We start from the raw sequence: 17,475 nt of genomic DNA on the forward strand, positions 1-17,475 counted from the left end.
AGTACTCCATGTTAGATAAGCCTAAGTGGTCCTTCTCAGAGACTACTTACTTGTATTGTATTATACATTGATGCCAACAAAACCTGTCTCATTCTTATCTATCTGTCTTCCAATTGTGTAATCCTTTCTAGTATTAAAAGGCTACAAATATTCACATAATTTATTTATGCATTTTAAGACTCAACATTCTCACTTGGTTCCAAAATATGAAAACCTAAAAAAAGACATTGTATTTGAATAGAAATTGCTTGTAAAAATGAAAACCTGATTACATTTTTTTTATCTTAGAAGTTTCATAAAGACTCCTCCTATATGATGATTTTCTAATGGGTGCTCCCAATTTGCAATTCAAGACTTGGGGAACAAATCACAATCAAGTGAATCATTTTCAACAATTGATAAATGTCTTACAAAAAGAAACAGTTATTAAATCATGCAGAACTGAAATAATAGTAGTACTATTAAGAACATGAAGTATCTATAAGGACCTTTCCCGACATTGTTCTGGACTCCATCTAGAGATCATGCGCTCTTCAACGGTATAGTTTGCCAAACATAACAAAGACTCGTCACCGTGACCATTTCTATTAACATGCAAAAGTAGTAGAGTTTTTGCAACACTTCCAAGAAGTCGAGTAGTGCAATGAACATCAGACCATACTCTGAGTCTTCCATGTAGATCATCATGATTGTCATGTGATAGAACAAGTACACCGTACTCAGAATGCACTCGAGCCGGATGATGACGATAGACAATGAAGTCTACACCATACTGAGCCCCTGACCTGACTACCCAGTTTTTCATTCGAAGGTGAGAATAAGCCTTGTAGAAAAAAGGGAATGCTTCTTTCTTGGACTTGAAGTAACGCCACAGCTCATCATCATCATTTGAAGGACCGGATTCAGCACCACCATTAATCTTGAGGCATTTCAAGGAGTAACATAGGTAGAATGCTTCCTCCAAGGTTAACTGAAACCAGCACACGTCATTTTCAACGATTCTCACAGGTCGACCAAAGCACGCTTTATCAAGCAGTTCAAGCTGTTCAGGCTGCACTGCTAAGTGTACACAATTATCAGAGAGAAATCCACAAGTATTTGATTGAAGTAAAGAAGAGTGAAGTTGCGATATAATCTTTGACATGGGTTCTTTAAGTGCCTCGCCTTCTGCATCCTTTTTCGACTTTGCATCTTTTCCTTTCCACCTTGGTGCCATTTGTCCTTAAAAAAAAAGTCAAGTGATGTTCAATTCGAAGTAAAGGTCAATCAATTCGGTCAGAACTTTTATCAAACAGTTTGCATGCAAAGACTGAAAGGCATAAAATAGAAGCTTTAGAATAGAGAAGGAGCACAAAATAGTTTCTAACTGAATGTGGATAATTTTATTTCCGTTCTCTGTAGCGTTTATAGGTTTTGTCGCGTTGAGTTTTCAAAGGGAAAAAAAAATGGTTTTCCTGATATTAATCAATACTGATAGTTTATAATTTTTAGCATTATTAGTTTGTTATTTTTCAGATATAAAAATTTGTCATAAGTGTGAGCTTCAAAAATGAAAGGTGTGAAACAATGGAGAAAACAGAGAAAACAGAGAAAACAGGGAAATATTGTAGCTTAGAGTTTACCAGCAAGTTGAAGATAACAGAGAAATGAGAGCTTCTTCACGTTTGGAAATGAGAAAGATTAATAAAAATGGTCACGTAATAGTTATTCGTAAATAGCCGTGGTAGATATTATTATTAGGCCTAATGTTTTTTTTTTCCTTAACTTTAAATTTCATTTTAAATACATTGCTTTAGTCATATTAGTCTTTTCTATTAAATTTTCTAAAAAACTATTAAGCTAGACAAACCTTTTCAACTTCTTTGATTTACATGATATTTTTTTTAATTGACATCGAATATTATTTCTTTCATTAAACATCAATTTAAAATTACAAAATAACGGATGATCGAAATATTTTCTTCATTTCATTAAACATCCGATCCTAACATTTTTCACTTATATTTCCAAACACAATAATATTCTTCAACTAGGTGAAGAATAGCTCTCTCTTTCTCTCATTCTCCTTGTTTCTTCGATAAACTCTCTTCAATCTCACACCAACACCAACAATGAAAGACGAGAAGAAGCTCAAGCCTGTTGTTATTTCAAAACAATTTTTTTTTACACTCAAGACACTTTAATGTTTCAGTATTTCACATAGACTCTCTCACTTCATTACCTATACTTTCGTTCTCAAGCCTCCTCAGAAAAACACTCATTTTTCTCTAAACCTCTATAAAACCCTAAACTCCATTTCAATGGCATCTACTTCAAATCAAACTCCAATGGTGATAGATTCTAGAAAGGGTCTCCAAATCAAGCCCAGAACTTTGAAGCTCAGAGAGGGGGGGTCTAAAGTTGATCATTGAACAGATTATTGAGTTCGACTCTTTTATGGTTAATGGGTATTCATTAAAAGCTTATTTCGACACTCAAGATTGGATGAACTACTTTGATATGCTCAATGGTCCAACCTTTCCCTACATGGTTAAATATTTCTAGGTTAGGGTCGAAGTTTATGATGAAGGTGTAGCTGCTCTTGAAGAGAATCAAAAGATTGCTGAGAATAGAAATCTCAAAGGAAAATCTAGGGTTGAGATGAGTCTGAAGGAATTCAAGGAGGTGAAGATAATATGTATTATGAGAGGGATAGATGTGACTATCACTCAGAGTCACATTGTCAAGCTTCTGGGTATGGACAACATATAAAGATGTGCTATGAACACTAAAGACAACAACCCAAAATCAAGAGTGATCAAGCAATGTTTGTTTATCAAATCTGGTGATTTTGGAAAAGTGAAAAACATGGAGATTGAGTACATGCTTTTGTTCATAATCTTAATTGGTTGCTTGATTCCAAGAGAAGGGAGTATTGGTCAAATCTCTTGGGATCACAAACACTTTATCTGGTTTTTGGTCAACATGGAGAAAATCAATCTTCCTGAATACATCTTTAACCACATGTGTGAAGGTATCAAGGAAATCACAAAATGTAATAAAAAGAATGTTCCTTATGCAAGGCTTCTTTCTAAATTGTTTCAGCAGAGTAGGATGATTGAGACTCTGATGAGTTTTGGTGCTACAGACGATATAGAGGAAACATATGGGAATATTCTTTCAGTTGTTGTGTTGGGAAATATGAATATTATCAAGAAGAGAGATGTTGTGCAACCAGCAGCTGGCCTTAAGATCAGGAATGTCAAGATTGCATACATTGATGACTTCTCAACCATCTCCAAGTTGGACAATCTTTAAGTTATTCATAAATACATCAAGATGGCTAGGGAACAAGTTGGAGTCATTCTGACTATGGATGACATTCCAAAACCCCCAGCAGGAAGTGTGTACAAGCCTTCAAGAAAAATGAAGTAGGTTGCGGCTGAGTCTGAGAAAGTGGTTCAGAAGCCACCTAAGAAGAAGGTTGTACACCAAAATGAGGTTCAGAAGGAGGTTCAAGAAGTGGCCTTCATAACTGTCTTGGTGCCTACCAAGACAATGAGTGGAGCCACTGGCAAAACTCCTCAAAGGACAACCACTTTTGATCTGGTTGTGCCTGTGAAGAAGAAGAAGCTAAGGAAGATGGTGTTGCTAGAAGATGAAGAAGAAGAAGATGAAAATCCTATGCTCAAAAGGACCAAGGTTGTGAAAGAAAGGGCCAGATTGATAGCATCTGCTTTTCTCAATTAGGCTATAGAATAACCTTTTGTTGCTGAAGTTCTGTTGAAGCAAGTGGAAGCTGAAGTTGAAGAAGAAGTTGTAGTAAAGGAGGTTAAGGGTACTCCTGAAGTTGGAACTTCTGTTGTGTTAGAAGAAGCTACTGCTCAGGCTCTTGACACTATTGTGGAAGAAGAGCGGGCTACTTCAGATGATGCAGAGAGTGTCCACACAAGTATTCATCTGAATTCTGTCTTTGATAATATCTTACATTCTTCCATGTCACCTCTTATGACCAAATCACCAACTCTAACACCACTTCAATCTCCCACACCGTCATCAGAACACATGCCATAACCTAAACTTGATCAGAACCTATCTATAGGTTATATCATGCCCTATTCCAAACCAACCTTAGAATCAGAAACTGTCCTTAGGGCATCTGCCTGAGAAAATCTGACAAGTCACCTAGCTGGTGAGTTACCTTCTGAACAAAACCAGCTAGCATGTATCTCTGATTCTGAACAACCCTAACCCGTAAACATTATGCTTGAACCCTCCATTGAGGTTTCCAGTGCTAAGTCTTCAAGCTCAAGCTCAAGTTCTGATTTCGATGAAAAAGACTTAATTCCTCTTAAAGCCATACTTCTCTAAGTCATTCCTCTTAAAACCACACCCTCTGTTGAACCTAACCTTGTTCAGTCTGAAATTCCAGTTCCAACTGAAACTAAACAAGTAATCCAAGACCAATCTATACTAGAACCCTAAACCCAACCTAAACAAGAAAACCCAACCCAAACCATACCTGAACCTCAACCAAATCTTGTTCAACCTCAACTTAACATTGAAACTAAAAATGACCTTAAACAAGTCTCTCAAATCTAACCTCAAACCAGAAACACACCTTAACCAATAAACTCAACCATCTGACCATCACCTTTCTCCTTCTACGGAAGCAGATGTTATATCAGAATCTGGAACAATAGCTTTTACCTAGTCCATGTCCACCTCATCCCACTCTAAACCTAAACATCTCACCTCATATCAAATACCAAATAGAAGAATTTAAGACTATTATCTTTGATAGAATTCAGAATCTAGTTGCTGAGAGGCTCATTGCATTTGATCCCATAACATATGCAGCTAAATGGGACAATCTCAGAACTTATGTATGTACAGTTATGCAGAATCTGAATTCTTTCTCATCTGAGTCTATAGCTTCTTCCAGTCAGAAGCATGACCACTTAGAGGGGAAATTGACTTATGTAGCTGCTAAGCAAGAAGAGATGGATGTTCAATTGAAGATAGTGGTTGCTAGACATTATGACATGGGTTTTGATCTCAAGGTTATCCTGGAGCTTCTGAAGCAAAAACCTTAGCCTTTAGGATCTTGCAACCCTTTTTACTTTGCCTTTTCAATTATTTTGAACATGTTTTCTCAATCTGGCTATCTTCTTCTTTGGTTAACGCAATGTTTTCTTCAGTATCTTTTCTATTTCCTTTAATTTCTATTAATGACAAACGGGGAAGTAGATATACAGAAGTATTTAAGAACATGAATCTAGCAATTACTATCTATGCTTAAATTCTAAAGAACTATTTATTATGCTTTAAATTTTAAATTTAATTAACCTGGATAAAACTTAGAGGGAGCTTACAAACCTCACCCTTTGAACTAGACTCAGTGAGAGTTTACAAACCTCAGACCCTGAAGTCAACTTGTTAATTAAATTAACAACCATTGTTCTTAAATGCTTGTGTTTGTCATCATCAAAAAGGGGGAGATTGTTGGAACAAATTTGGTTTGTACCATATCTCTTAAGTTTTGATGATAATAGAGTATTTAAAGAACAATTTAGTATACTAATATTTGTTCAAGTGTGCAGGGCGATAGACTAAAATTTCATGAATAATTTAAGTATTGGTTCTGACTATGAACATCTAAAGAGAAGCTTAAAGACCATAAGCTGAACACCAGACTCTAGAGAAGTCCAATTCTGAAGAATTCAACGTCTAAAGGTCAGAGTCTAAAAAAGTCATCCTCTGAAGACTAGACTTTGAAGAAGTCTGCCTCTGCTTATCAAAACCTGAAAGCTAGTCAAAGCGCAAAGACCAAGGTGATTTTGATAGGACACTGTCAGACTCTAAGGCTATTTTGTCTTCTTATGGTCATGTGTAGACCTAAGGTTTTTCTCATAGAGTTAGCTGGGATGCAGCTGATGATTCCTCTTGTAGAAAAGAAAATTCAAAAAAGCTTTAAATGTCATTAACCATTTGAAGAAACATCTCAACATCTCTATTCAAGTTTCTCAATGACTCTCTAGTGCGGGATCTTCAACGAATCTTTTCCATCTCTATTTAAAGAGTTGAAGTCTTGAAGAACAAAACAAGAAAAATTGACATTCAAAGAGTAGTTCCTCTACCAAAACATAAGCACAAGTTTAACTTAGGATTTCTTGCCTTTGTATATTCTAGAAATCCATAAGTCTTAAAGTGTTATTCTTATATTGTATTTTGTCTACACCTTTAATTGTATATCAAGTGTATCATCTCAAACAATATTTTATCTATTAGGTAGATTGTTAGAAGTCTCTTGCTTGTGTGCTTGAGCATATAAGTCACTTGCTTGTGTGCTTGAGCATTTGAAGTATCTTGCTTGTGTGCTTGAGCATTGGAAGTTTATTGCTTATGTGCTTGAGTATAGAAGTCTCTTACTTTGTGTTTGCGCATTGGAAGTCTCTTTCTTGTGTGCTTGAGAAAATTATAATCTTGTGTGAATATAGTGAAAATCTTTTATAAGTACAAGGGGACTGAATTACTCTTGATTTGTAAGAGGAACCAAAATAACTTTGTGTGACTCTCTTCTTTCTTGTATTACTGATCAGTGCATTTTCATGCATATTCTTTCACTATTATGTTACGATAATTCTAGAGTGTCTTTTGTTATGTATACTATTATAGTGTGTTTCCTTAGCTTAGTTTACTTTTACCTTTATTTTATTTTGTATTGTATTTTCTGAATAAACAGCTATTTACACTCTCTCGTTGTGTAGGTCATAACTTAGGCTATAAGAATCAGATTGACGTATTCTAATATACGTTGGAGAGATAAGAGAATAAGCTAAAAGTTTCATGTTAAAGTCAAAAGTATATTCGAAATGCAGAAGACTCGAATAAATCATTTTAGTTTCAGACTTAAATAAAATAATTAGTTTTGGGCCGGTTTTTATGTTTTTCGACCCGGTTAGGATTTGAACCTGAATTCTTTGTTTCCTTTAACCTAGATCAGTTGCGGCTATTGTTCATTCATCCTATTCACTATTCACAAAAATTAGCTTTGCTTTGTACGATTCATGGAGAACTAATTCTTACGGTTAATCTGTTGAATCGTGTTTCCATAAGGCTTTGAGGTTTTTACTTTTATCAATTCAATTTCGTTTCTGTTTCAATTATGTTCTCTGTAATTCAATTGCTTAATTTGTTATTTTGTGGAATAATTTTGATTAACTTCGTATGATTGCATCCTAAATCATAATCGCTTTTGACGTGACTTTGTCGTTAAATTGCGTATGTAAAATCATGTTTGTTTAATCCGTGAGTATTTTAATTTGTTTGCTTTACTCGGATAATAGGTGTGTCAACCAGTATTGTATCCTTTGTCCTTTGCGATTGTTAATCGATATAATGATCAAATAGAGATCGAAGTCGCTTAGGTAGTTTGTGAGGTAGAAATCAGTGATAAGCCAGAAACTGAAACAGTAGACTAACTAGCTCATAAAATTATGTTAATCGTTTATCTTCATCTTAATAGAAACTTAAGAACCCCCAATTGTTTCTTTTCGTTGGTAAAAAGAAATCCAATAATCCTTGCGATACGAATCTTGAGTGTTACTTCCCTAAACTACAGTTTTTAATTACTCGATTTTGACCTGTGCGCGACATCGAATCAATTACGTATCCGCTACCTATTTGTTACCTCTGATTCAGATTTTATACTTTGTATTTAGAATCTGACAAAAGCTTTAAAAAGAAAGAAAAAGTCTAACACAATTCAACCTTTTTTCTTGTGTTTTTCTCACTTTTAATAATCGTTTCATGTGAAACACTATGTATCGAATTGGGGGTCGTCCGATTGATCTGGACAGTGTGTGATGAGTCAAGGACTGGGATTACATGTACTCAAGAGTATGAAGGTCCTCTTTTCTCGCGTGCAGTCCTCAATAATGTTTGGTCTTGTGCCTCTCTTCCTAGGTCTTCTGGGCGGGCCATGACAAATATACTTATATGTTATATTTTACATCAAATCTATTATTTTATCATATATTTATTATACTAATTTAAAAAATCATAACTTTTAATTTAAATATTCAAAAACTGATCCAAAATCATTCACATTAAATTGGATTAGATTATGTATTTTTAGTTACTTACCTTAAATCTGACCGAAGGTTGATAATTTTATCGTTCGATCAAATAAATTTTTAACTCAAAACTAATCTAAATCACATCGTAAACATCCTTACTAAAAGTATTGATTTTATGTATTTTCTCTTCAAATTTTAAATTAGGGCCAAAAATAGCTAGTTTTTGCTTCAAAATTTGAATTGAGATCAAAATTGAAATAAAATTGGATTTGTCACAAAATAAATTATGGAAAGACTTGAATTGGTTAAATATAGTGTGAGAAATATCAGCTTCAAGTTGAATAATGAAAATCTTATGATGTTGTTTGTGATTTTATATGTGTATACTATTGATAACTTCTTCATAACTTTATGTATATTATTTTTAAATGAAACTTGAACTACTAGGTTCTAGACACAATTGTACATAAAATATACATTGTAATTGCTTGATTTCGTTAAATTTGAATGAGATCATTTAGATGTAAGTTTTAGTTAGTAATTAAGTATTATTGATTACAATCTGTCACACTATGTTTTTAGTACTTAAATTTTCTATTTTAAAGAGTTTTTATTATTAATGTGTTTCTATTTTGTAGATTTTAATAAAGAATTCAAATATTCGTGAATAATACCAAACTATATTGAAATTATACTAATCACACAAATTCCATAGTATTTTACTGTTAAACTTATGAAGAAGAAGCAATGGGAGGGATGGTACACGAAGAACGGAAGAAAATCATTGAAAAGTACAAGAAGCATGCAAATTGTGGTGCACCCATAAGTATAGTGGCACCATTCAACATCAACAAGTAATAGAGGCACACAAAATTTGGAAGGTTTTCTGTTTGATCCAGAAATTGAGAGAATAACAAGAGCAATCTAGACAGCTACCCGAGTAGCTAAATAACAAGACAAAAAAATGAATGAACCAAATGATCGTACTCTAGGATATTTATATACATAATGTGTTATGCCCATGGCTCTTATGAAAATCGCATAATCTTGTCTTATTGGTTATGGATGATTCTTTCTCGGGGAGGGGTTCCTCGTTGTGACTTCCTTGATGTCCCTGTTGGCACATTCCTTCAAAATCTTTTCCCTCGATGTATTGAGGGGGTGTGTAGGATGAAAATCTGGCTAGAGGGGGCCGGTGTGTGTGGGCGTCCGTCGTCGTGACGCTGGTTAGAGTCTCTTTCATCCAAATGGTTATTTGTCGAGTTCCCTTATCCTCCATCCTTTCCACTTCTTCTACTAGAATTTTCTCTTCGTAGTTAATATACAAATGGGACTTGGTAAGGAGGTTGCTCATACTTCTGACTCTTTTTAACGCTAACTTTTCCAAAATCATACAGTTTGTCTTTAACCCCTTTTCGAAGATCAATCACTTCATTTCGTTTTTCAATTCACCTACCTCGATGGCTACCTTAGTAAACTGTTTGATATATTCTCACTTGGTTTCTTTTTCTTTTGTTGGATTTCACTAAGGACAAATATCGCCTTAGGTTGTCGTTTCTAGGTCGTATACTGAGCCGTAAAAGAGTTACACAATTTCTTCAAGAGTCGATATAACAATCGGGAAATGTTTTAAACCATGTCACAGCTTCCCCTTGAGGGTTAGGGCAAATAATTTGAACTTCACTACGCTTTTGGGGTGATGGTAGCACGGTATCTATGTTTTCAACATGTTCATATGGATCATCGATCTCGTCGTAACTATCTAGTTTTGGTGGTTTTTCAAGGGATTTCGGGATTCAATTGTCAAGGATGTGTCTAAACAACATACTTCTCCTGCGGTCGGGGTTTGGGCTCTAACGTATTGCTTGTTCCCTCCTTGAGGCTGGTGCGACAGAGATCTATGAAGGCAGGACTTTCGGGAGGAGTGTCATTGTCGCCTTTATCCTTGGAGTTGTAAGGAGGGGAGTAATGATCTCGGTATGGATGACGTTTCAGACGCTCTCGTGTTTCCATGATGTTGTGAGATGTCATCATCGAGAACCGCTTGAGGCATGGCTTTGTGATTACCGTGAGTTACCACTTCTTGTGGTGAATAACATCGACGCATAGCAACTTGTAAATTTTCTTCTACTTAGAGAAGTGTTCCATCCAGGGGTGCGCATTATGCTGCTACACCAAATTGTAAATATTTGTGAGTAGTTTATTAGCTCCTTGAATGCCTATATTGACTTGGAGTTAACGGAGATTTTGGAGTAAATATGGTTCAGGAATTTGCGCTTGCAGTTTAGTCTTCTTAGAGGTTTAACCTTTAATTAGCTGCTGGAGAGGTCAGAAGAATGGCATGATCTAAAAAGTCATTTAACTGATAGGGGATTGAAGCCTACGAGGATGATACGTTTGGAGAAGTTATGAGGATTGGATCGGTTTCCCCTATTAGAGGAGGCAGAACTTCTCTTATAAGAGCGAGAGCATGTGTCATCGCCTCAACGACAATGTTAACATTGCAATGTACGATTATCTTAACTGACTTAGACGATACTATTGTCATCAAGTTAACCATAGATTAGAATGCAAGATGGATCGGTTGTGGTGGAACAACGGTTAGGATATGGTGGATTTTTGTGGAAATTCATGAGAATTAGAAGTCAGTTCCAACAAACAACATCATTGCCCCGTAGAAGAGCGAGAGATCAATGATATTGTAAAGGGAAACTTCTCTGATGTGTTGGTATTAACCTCCAATACGGTGGAGCAAGGGTGCACCTGCAAGGTTAACACTAAAACACCAAAGTCAGTGAGGTGTAACTTAGAAAAGTCAGAATGAATTAGCATATGTTATGGTGTGTGACAGTTATGACACGTGACGAGTTTATATATTGTGATCGGCTAAAACCGCTCTCGCCTGATTCGACGTGGGTTGTGAGAGACTGTTTGATCATATATGACAGTTTCTGATGGACAAGTAACTCGAATTAGGTGTGAAGCCTTCTCGTGAGACTCTACATGTTCACTGCCCTTGAACGAGAATACTTAGGGTTAGCCCTCCAGAGTTGAGTTAATCTTGTTGAACTTTTGGTCGGCCTAGAACAATTTTCAAATTTTAAAAATTAACAAAATAATTTTTCAAAATTAAATCAAACAGGCCTGAGCCCTAAATCTAGACAAAATGTTGGGAATTTCTTAATGCACCCTATATGTTACTTACACACCACGCGAAAATACTAAAATGCCCTCCAGATTCTAGAGATGCATCTACGGACGCACCTCAAGCACACACACTTTACTCGATTTTGAGTCACGCACCAATTTTATGAATAAATTTATTCCGAAAATGCATTTCTTGAACCTGCTGAACCAAAAAAAAACATAAACTTATGTCTACGCCTCTTCAATTTCGTCGCAAAAGTCACAAAACCAAAGTCTCTATCATCAGATTTTTTGACATACTGGATAAAAATAGACATGTGGGTTAGCTACCATTCAACACTTGTTTATCTTTTATTTGACATCCTGCAAAAACTTATGTCTAAACCTCCTCAGTTTCGCTGCAAAAGTCGGCAATACATGTTTATACAATGTTTTGTTGAGTCTCCCTTTGAGTAATAAGTAGAATTTCAATTCAATGGACAATAAAATTCATTTTAGTTGAGTGTGGAGGTGTTACAATTTACATCATGCTTCATGTCATATTTGAGTTTTAACTAATCAAAGATAATGTATTAAAGCAATATTACACACGAAGAGATTGTTGAATTTATGTTTAATATCCAACGATTTAGACCATCTCTCAACATGGACATAAAATTATATTAGTTACAGTATGTTGTAAAAATCTTAAGGATTACCAAAAGATAAATTGCTAACTGGAAGTCGTTAGATAATTTGTAATTGTTGAATTAAAATAAATAATTTATGAATCTGAATTCTGTATTTAATTACTGTCTTGATGTTTTATTATTTTCTAAACTAAAACTGTTAAAAATATTATCCAAGATCTACTATATCAAAGGTATATTAAATATTTCCTTTTTAATTCTATTGAAAAAACTAAGTACTTTGGAATTATGAATGAAATATTAGTAAATTTTGTAGTAAAAATTACAAATATTCAATGGATTAATAGGGCACAAAACTATGCAGATATGGTAAGAGATCTCTTCTGATTTAATAGGAGAAAGTTTTTGGTTCGAACTCAGCCTTAAACACGCATCGATATTAAATTCTCTCGAATTCTCGGGTGCAGTTGCGTGCATCGGAAAATATGAATATCGATAATTAAAGGCCTCGAAGCCAACTAAGAGACAGAAAGATCAGTTCAGAGAATACAAAGCTTCCTTCATATGAGGGAAGAGCCAAAAATAAGTGTTATCTATTCAGTGTTACAACTACTACATAAGATTTAGAGGAAGTTATCAAATAACTATGAAACCTAAAAGCTGTTTCTAAAGCTCTAATATGAATTCCTGTAATTAAGAACCTAATTTTCTCACATTCACCAAATTAAAACTAAACAAATATAGATGAAGAAAAAAGAAGCAGACAGAAACTGAAATCTTACAAGGGAGATGTAGTTCCTTTGGAGGGGCGATGCATGTTGGCGAAACTCAAGCATAAGTGACGGTCTCTGTCGTCCCCCCATCCCCCCCAACCTTTAAACCCGGCTTTATAGCCGGGCTGATTTTCATAGACATGGACATTCCAATCAGAACCAATGTTAGCAACCTTGTCGGGCTCTTCTACATGAATGTTCGCCACGCCGTTATCAATACAAGCCTTATTCTCTCCTTGACCCTGATGCAAACCGCATTTCCCAAAATGAACGGCACTAGTTCTTGGACCTCGTAGCGTGTAGACAGGACTGCCAAACGAGGGGTAAACAGTCGCCCACATTGTGATATCCCAATTATAATCGTCAAAGAAACAAAACTCACTAGCTTTATTGTGTATTTTCTTCCAAACCGTTCGATTGAACGAGTAACCTACGTTTCCCATTCTCTCTGCGATTAAACTTTCCCACTCTTCGCCTCTTGAGTTCACATCAGAAGGTGCTAAATTCGCAGCATAGCAATCAGGACATTTCATAGGCTTCAACGAAGTTAGTATCTGAAGATTGCGATACGCGTTGGGAAATATGAAATGGTCTTCTTCAATAAACAGAATATGACCAGAATGCGCTCTAGTTTCGTTCAATCCATCCCATACCGTGTTCATCATCCACCACCAATGATGCTTCAACGATACAATCTTCGGCGAACGGTGGTTCCCATACTGATCAGAATTCCCCTTGCAATGTTTTCCTTCCGCGTCATCTTTCTCCTTACAATCACCAACCGATACACCGGGAAAACTATTCGGAAACAAATGAGGCGAATACGGAGCATATATCTGTTTCACTTGACAAAACCTTATACCACTAATAATCTTGTTCATTTCCTCAAAGTAACCATCATGACTAACAATAAGCAAAGTCTCATTAATCCCTACAACCTTAGAAAGACTCTCGACAACTACTCGGAGATACTGCGGCCGGTTATGAACATACAAAACAACAATGATAGCATCCTTAGCAAGATTTGGATACAAATCCAAGTTTCTTGGAGGCAACAAATTCAACTTCTCCAATCTGAGTGACAAATCACTCTGTTGTGGAAGAGTTTGCATCTTCGTAAACTTCAAGTCGCGACGGTATCTCGAACCATCATCAACAATATCTAAATCCTTAATTCCATTGTTCAATGTTGAATTTGATGATCCAAGTAGAAATATCAATATCAAAACCCCACCTAACGTAACAAACACCACAGATAACAAACGGCGCAAAGCTAAATCTCTAAGACGAGGTTTCTTATAAGATGCCATAATATACACAGACAATAACAAAGATTCTAAATTTATTTACAAACAAAACTATAACACATCAAATCTATGAATATGATGAACCTTGAAGGGTTGAAGGGTTGAAGGAGAAAACAAAAACCCAGTTGTAATTGAAGTTAAAGATCAAAACTTTACGCTTACCCTTGAAGATTGCAGTAAAATCAGATGTAGAAATCAAGTTTGTGAGACCAAAAGCTTAGACCCAAGTGGATTATTGTATCAAAAATGGATTATATAACAAAAGGGTAAGAACAATAATTTGAGATGAAGAAGAGGATCAGATTAGAGTTGAAGAGTGAAAAGGGGTTTGGAATCAAACGTAGAAAACACGATAGAGAGAAAGATAGAAAGAGAGGTTTGAACTGTCAACGCTGCAGGCACAAGGATATTCGGGTTTGGGTTGTTGTTTGAGGATCCGAAAAGTGATTAGAGACTAATTAACTTATTTAATGAATAATTAATCATATACTATGAATATGTAATGGAATAATTACTTATTTCATTTAAGTTATAAAATTAGGAAGAAAAACAAAGAGTATGAAAAAATACCATAGTATTTTTTTTTTTTGAAGGAAATGGTGGAAATAACTAGATCTAGCTAGATTGGATCAGGTCTAATTTTGGATTTATATGATATAAATATATTAAGTCTAACATATAGTCCATAGATATTTTTTAGATTTAGATCTAACTTTTTTAAAAATATGTTATAATATGATTCTATATAAATGAATGTGTTTTTTTTGTTTTTTTATTATGAATTATATTAATGTGTTTAAAAAATTAAAAAATTAAATTTTAATTAAATATAAAATTTATCTTAATATTTAACATTCGTATGTAAAGAACATGTTATATATGACAATAAATTTAATTGAATTTTATAGTAATATATTTAAATATGTCTAAAATTAATATAAATTAATATAATTAAACTAATGAGGGAGGAATTTTTAGAAAAATATTAAAATATTGAATATAAAATACAAAATATGATATAAAATAATTATTAAATAATTATTTATATTTATTTTAGACTTTTAAGCTAAATAGAATTTTGGTTTTACTACAACTTTATCCCCTTAAATTATCTTACTCAAGAAATTTTTTAAATTCAAATAGTTTTGATTTTATTTTATGTTTTTGCAATTAAAATTAACTATGTATTCATTTTTAAATAATATATTATTTGTGAAATGTGAAAAAAACATTGTATAAAATTTTCGTAAAAGTTTAAATATAATAAATAAAAATTATGTGTTATTAAAGAATGAATATATCATCAATTTTTAGTACAAACATGTAAAAAATGGATTAGAAAACATTCAAAAAAAATTAAATATAAAATATATGAAATATACATCAATAAAAATTGACATATCATCAATTTTAAATATAAAAAAGTGATGAGAGGATTAAAACTATTTGAATATAAAATATAGAGGCTAATTTCATGAATGAGGTAAAATAAGGGAACACAAAATATAATCAAGTCTATTTTTTTTAAAGTTTTAGTTTGATTTATTTAAAAAATAGTATGGTTGGTCAAAGTTTGAAGCAAGATTAGTTGTAGGATTCATATCCTTATTTTTATTACCCATGACTGGTAATATTTTGTAGGCAATTTGTAAAGCAAGATATTATGTCAAGTTGAGAGAGACATCATGTCATAAAGTGGTTACAATGTTTTAGTGGAAAACAACATAAGCAAAATCGCACGCATGGTGTGAGATATCATGTCTCGCTCTGAATGTTTCAGGCGCAAGGATGTTTGTAGTATTTCTCGCACTCTTGAATTTGTTTCCTTTAAGAAAGATTTAATCTTAATCGATTTTAGCAAGATTGAATTTTATATATTTAAGATATTCAGGTTTATTCAAGATTTGTTCAATCAAGATTGTCATCAACATTATTTAAGATTGATCATATGCACTTTTGGAGGTTCAATCGCATTCAAATAAAAAATTCCACTAGGTTTTTCAGTTGGACTTTTGTTGCTATTTAAGGAGTCGTTCTCCTTTGTGAAGACTAAGACGTTGCACTATTGGCTTGACATGTTTAATTGTTATTGAGTCTTTATTTTGCTTTGTTGTGTTTTATAATACTCTATTCTTGGATCATATTTCTAAGTAAGGAGAATAGAGTATTTGAGTTGGGTTAGTGTTTCATCTTTCATATATCTTTGTAATTGTCCAAACACTTAGGAGAGTGTTTAAAGTAAAAATGAGAGGAGTCTCAAATTCAAATGAAGGTTGGATCAAAGTTCACATGTAGTATTATGAAAAAAGGCTTTGGACTAAGAGAGTTTAAATAAGACCAAATTGTACTTCTAACTATTAAGAGTGAATTTTATTTCATTGGGTTAATACCCCAGACATAGGTAACTTTGAACTGAATTTGGTTAATAATTCTTTCTGTCATTTAATTTCTTCTTTTATCCTTCTTATTACACATTCATATTGTCATACTCATTGTTTTAACATTTTGTCTAACATCTTGACGTCACTAGAAGAGAATTTCACTTTTTTTTTCCCTTACTTGTAAGGATGTAAATAACAACTTCAACCTTATAAAAAATATAGCAATCTCATTGTGAATTTGAAATGTTAAATCGCACCAATAAGTTTAAAGTGTGAAGGACATAAAATAATGGAAACCAAAATAAATGAACATAATAACTTGTTTACTCAATCCAATCAAACAATATACTTCGAGAAAAATAATAACTCTCTAATTTACTATACTTCCAAGAATTGTTCTAAAAGATTACAAATAAGCTTCAAGAAAATAGTTGCTAAAGTTCCTAATAATCCCTATATTATACATAATTGTTTCTCAATCTCTCCAACTATCTATATATAAATCACACAAGTTCAAGGTGCTTAAAAGTGTTTCTCAATACCACTTAGATATCTCCAAGGATTTCTAAAATTCTAAGAACACGCTCTAAGGAATTTACTCTTACCTCTCTAAGACTACAACTAGAATTCTCAATCTCTTTAATCAGTCTTCAGATTTAAAGTTTTGAAAGTTGTAAGGACATGAATGATGGAGATACATATTTATAACTGTTGAAACCTAACAAATATTTAACGGGCCAAACACACAACTCTTTAATAAACTGAGCTACAAATCGAAAAAATCAAGCCCGATACACAAAAAAATCATGGACCATATCTGATACCCGGTGAATCTGGGTTGCTTGCCAAAACCGACTTGCCCACTACCGCTACTGACCAGTCGACCACCACTACTTGTCGGTGATTAGAACTGTCGCACCGACCTCTATCGACTTTCAGACTGATTTTTGGTTTTTGCAATCTAGAAACATACTTCATTTTTATTTATCACTTAAGGTTTTAAGGCATATTTAACACTTAAAAATATAACTTAAATTGAAAAAATATGCAAAAATGTTTAATAAGGGGACAATGAGCAAAAATATTTAATAAGCGGAGAATGAGCAAAAAATGCAAAAGTGGAGTTAGGACCAGAGATAATGGTGGATCTGAGCTTCCGGTGCGACGGAGAGAGGGTT

At 33.9% G+C, this 17,475-nt stretch overlaps 2 protein-coding genes across 2 annotated transcripts; both read right to left on the reverse strand.

Annotated features, from left to right (window-relative positions):
• Positions 1-207: 207 nt before the first annotated feature.
• Positions 208-1,741, reverse strand: LOC127098364 (tRNA-splicing endonuclease subunit Sen2-1). The gene is made up of 2 exons (XM_051036943.1): positions 1,623-1,741; positions 208-1,221 (listed from the first exon to the last, which is right to left on the reverse strand). The coding sequence occupies exon 2, from the start codon at positions 1,214-1,216 to the stop codon at positions 479-481; it is 738 nt and encodes a 245-aa protein (XP_050892900.1). The 5' UTR covers positions 1,217-1,221; positions 1,623-1,741; the 3' UTR covers positions 208-478.
• Positions 1,742-12,374: 10,633 nt separating this feature from the next.
• Positions 12,375-14,371, reverse strand: LOC127098365 (alpha-1,6-mannosyl-glycoprotein 2-beta-N-acetylglucosaminyltransferase). Its single transcript, XM_051036944.1, has one exon. The coding sequence runs from the start codon at positions 13,917-13,919 to the stop codon at positions 12,615-12,617; it is 1,305 nt and encodes a 434-aa protein (XP_050892901.1). The 5' UTR covers positions 13,920-14,371; the 3' UTR covers positions 12,375-12,614.
• Between the last annotated feature and the right edge of the window lie 3,104 nt (positions 14,372-17,475).

Source organism: Lathyrus oleraceus, chromosome 6, assembly GCF_024323335.1.
Source record: "Lathyrus oleraceus cultivar Zhongwan6 chromosome 6, CAAS_Psat_ZW6_1.0, whole genome shotgun sequence".
NCBI lineage: Eukaryota > Viridiplantae > Streptophyta > Magnoliopsida > Fabales > Fabaceae > Lathyrus > Lathyrus oleraceus.

Bases quoted from the DNA above. Each gene is read 5' to 3' on its own strand.
- LOC127098365 (XM_051036944.1), bottom strand. From the start codon at position 13,919: ATGGCATCTTATAAGAAACCTCGTCTTAGAGATTTAGCTTTGCGCCGT.
- LOC127098364 (XM_051036943.1), bottom strand. From the start codon at position 1,216: ATGGCACCAAGGTGGAAAGGAAAAGATGCAAAGTCGAAAAAGGATGCA.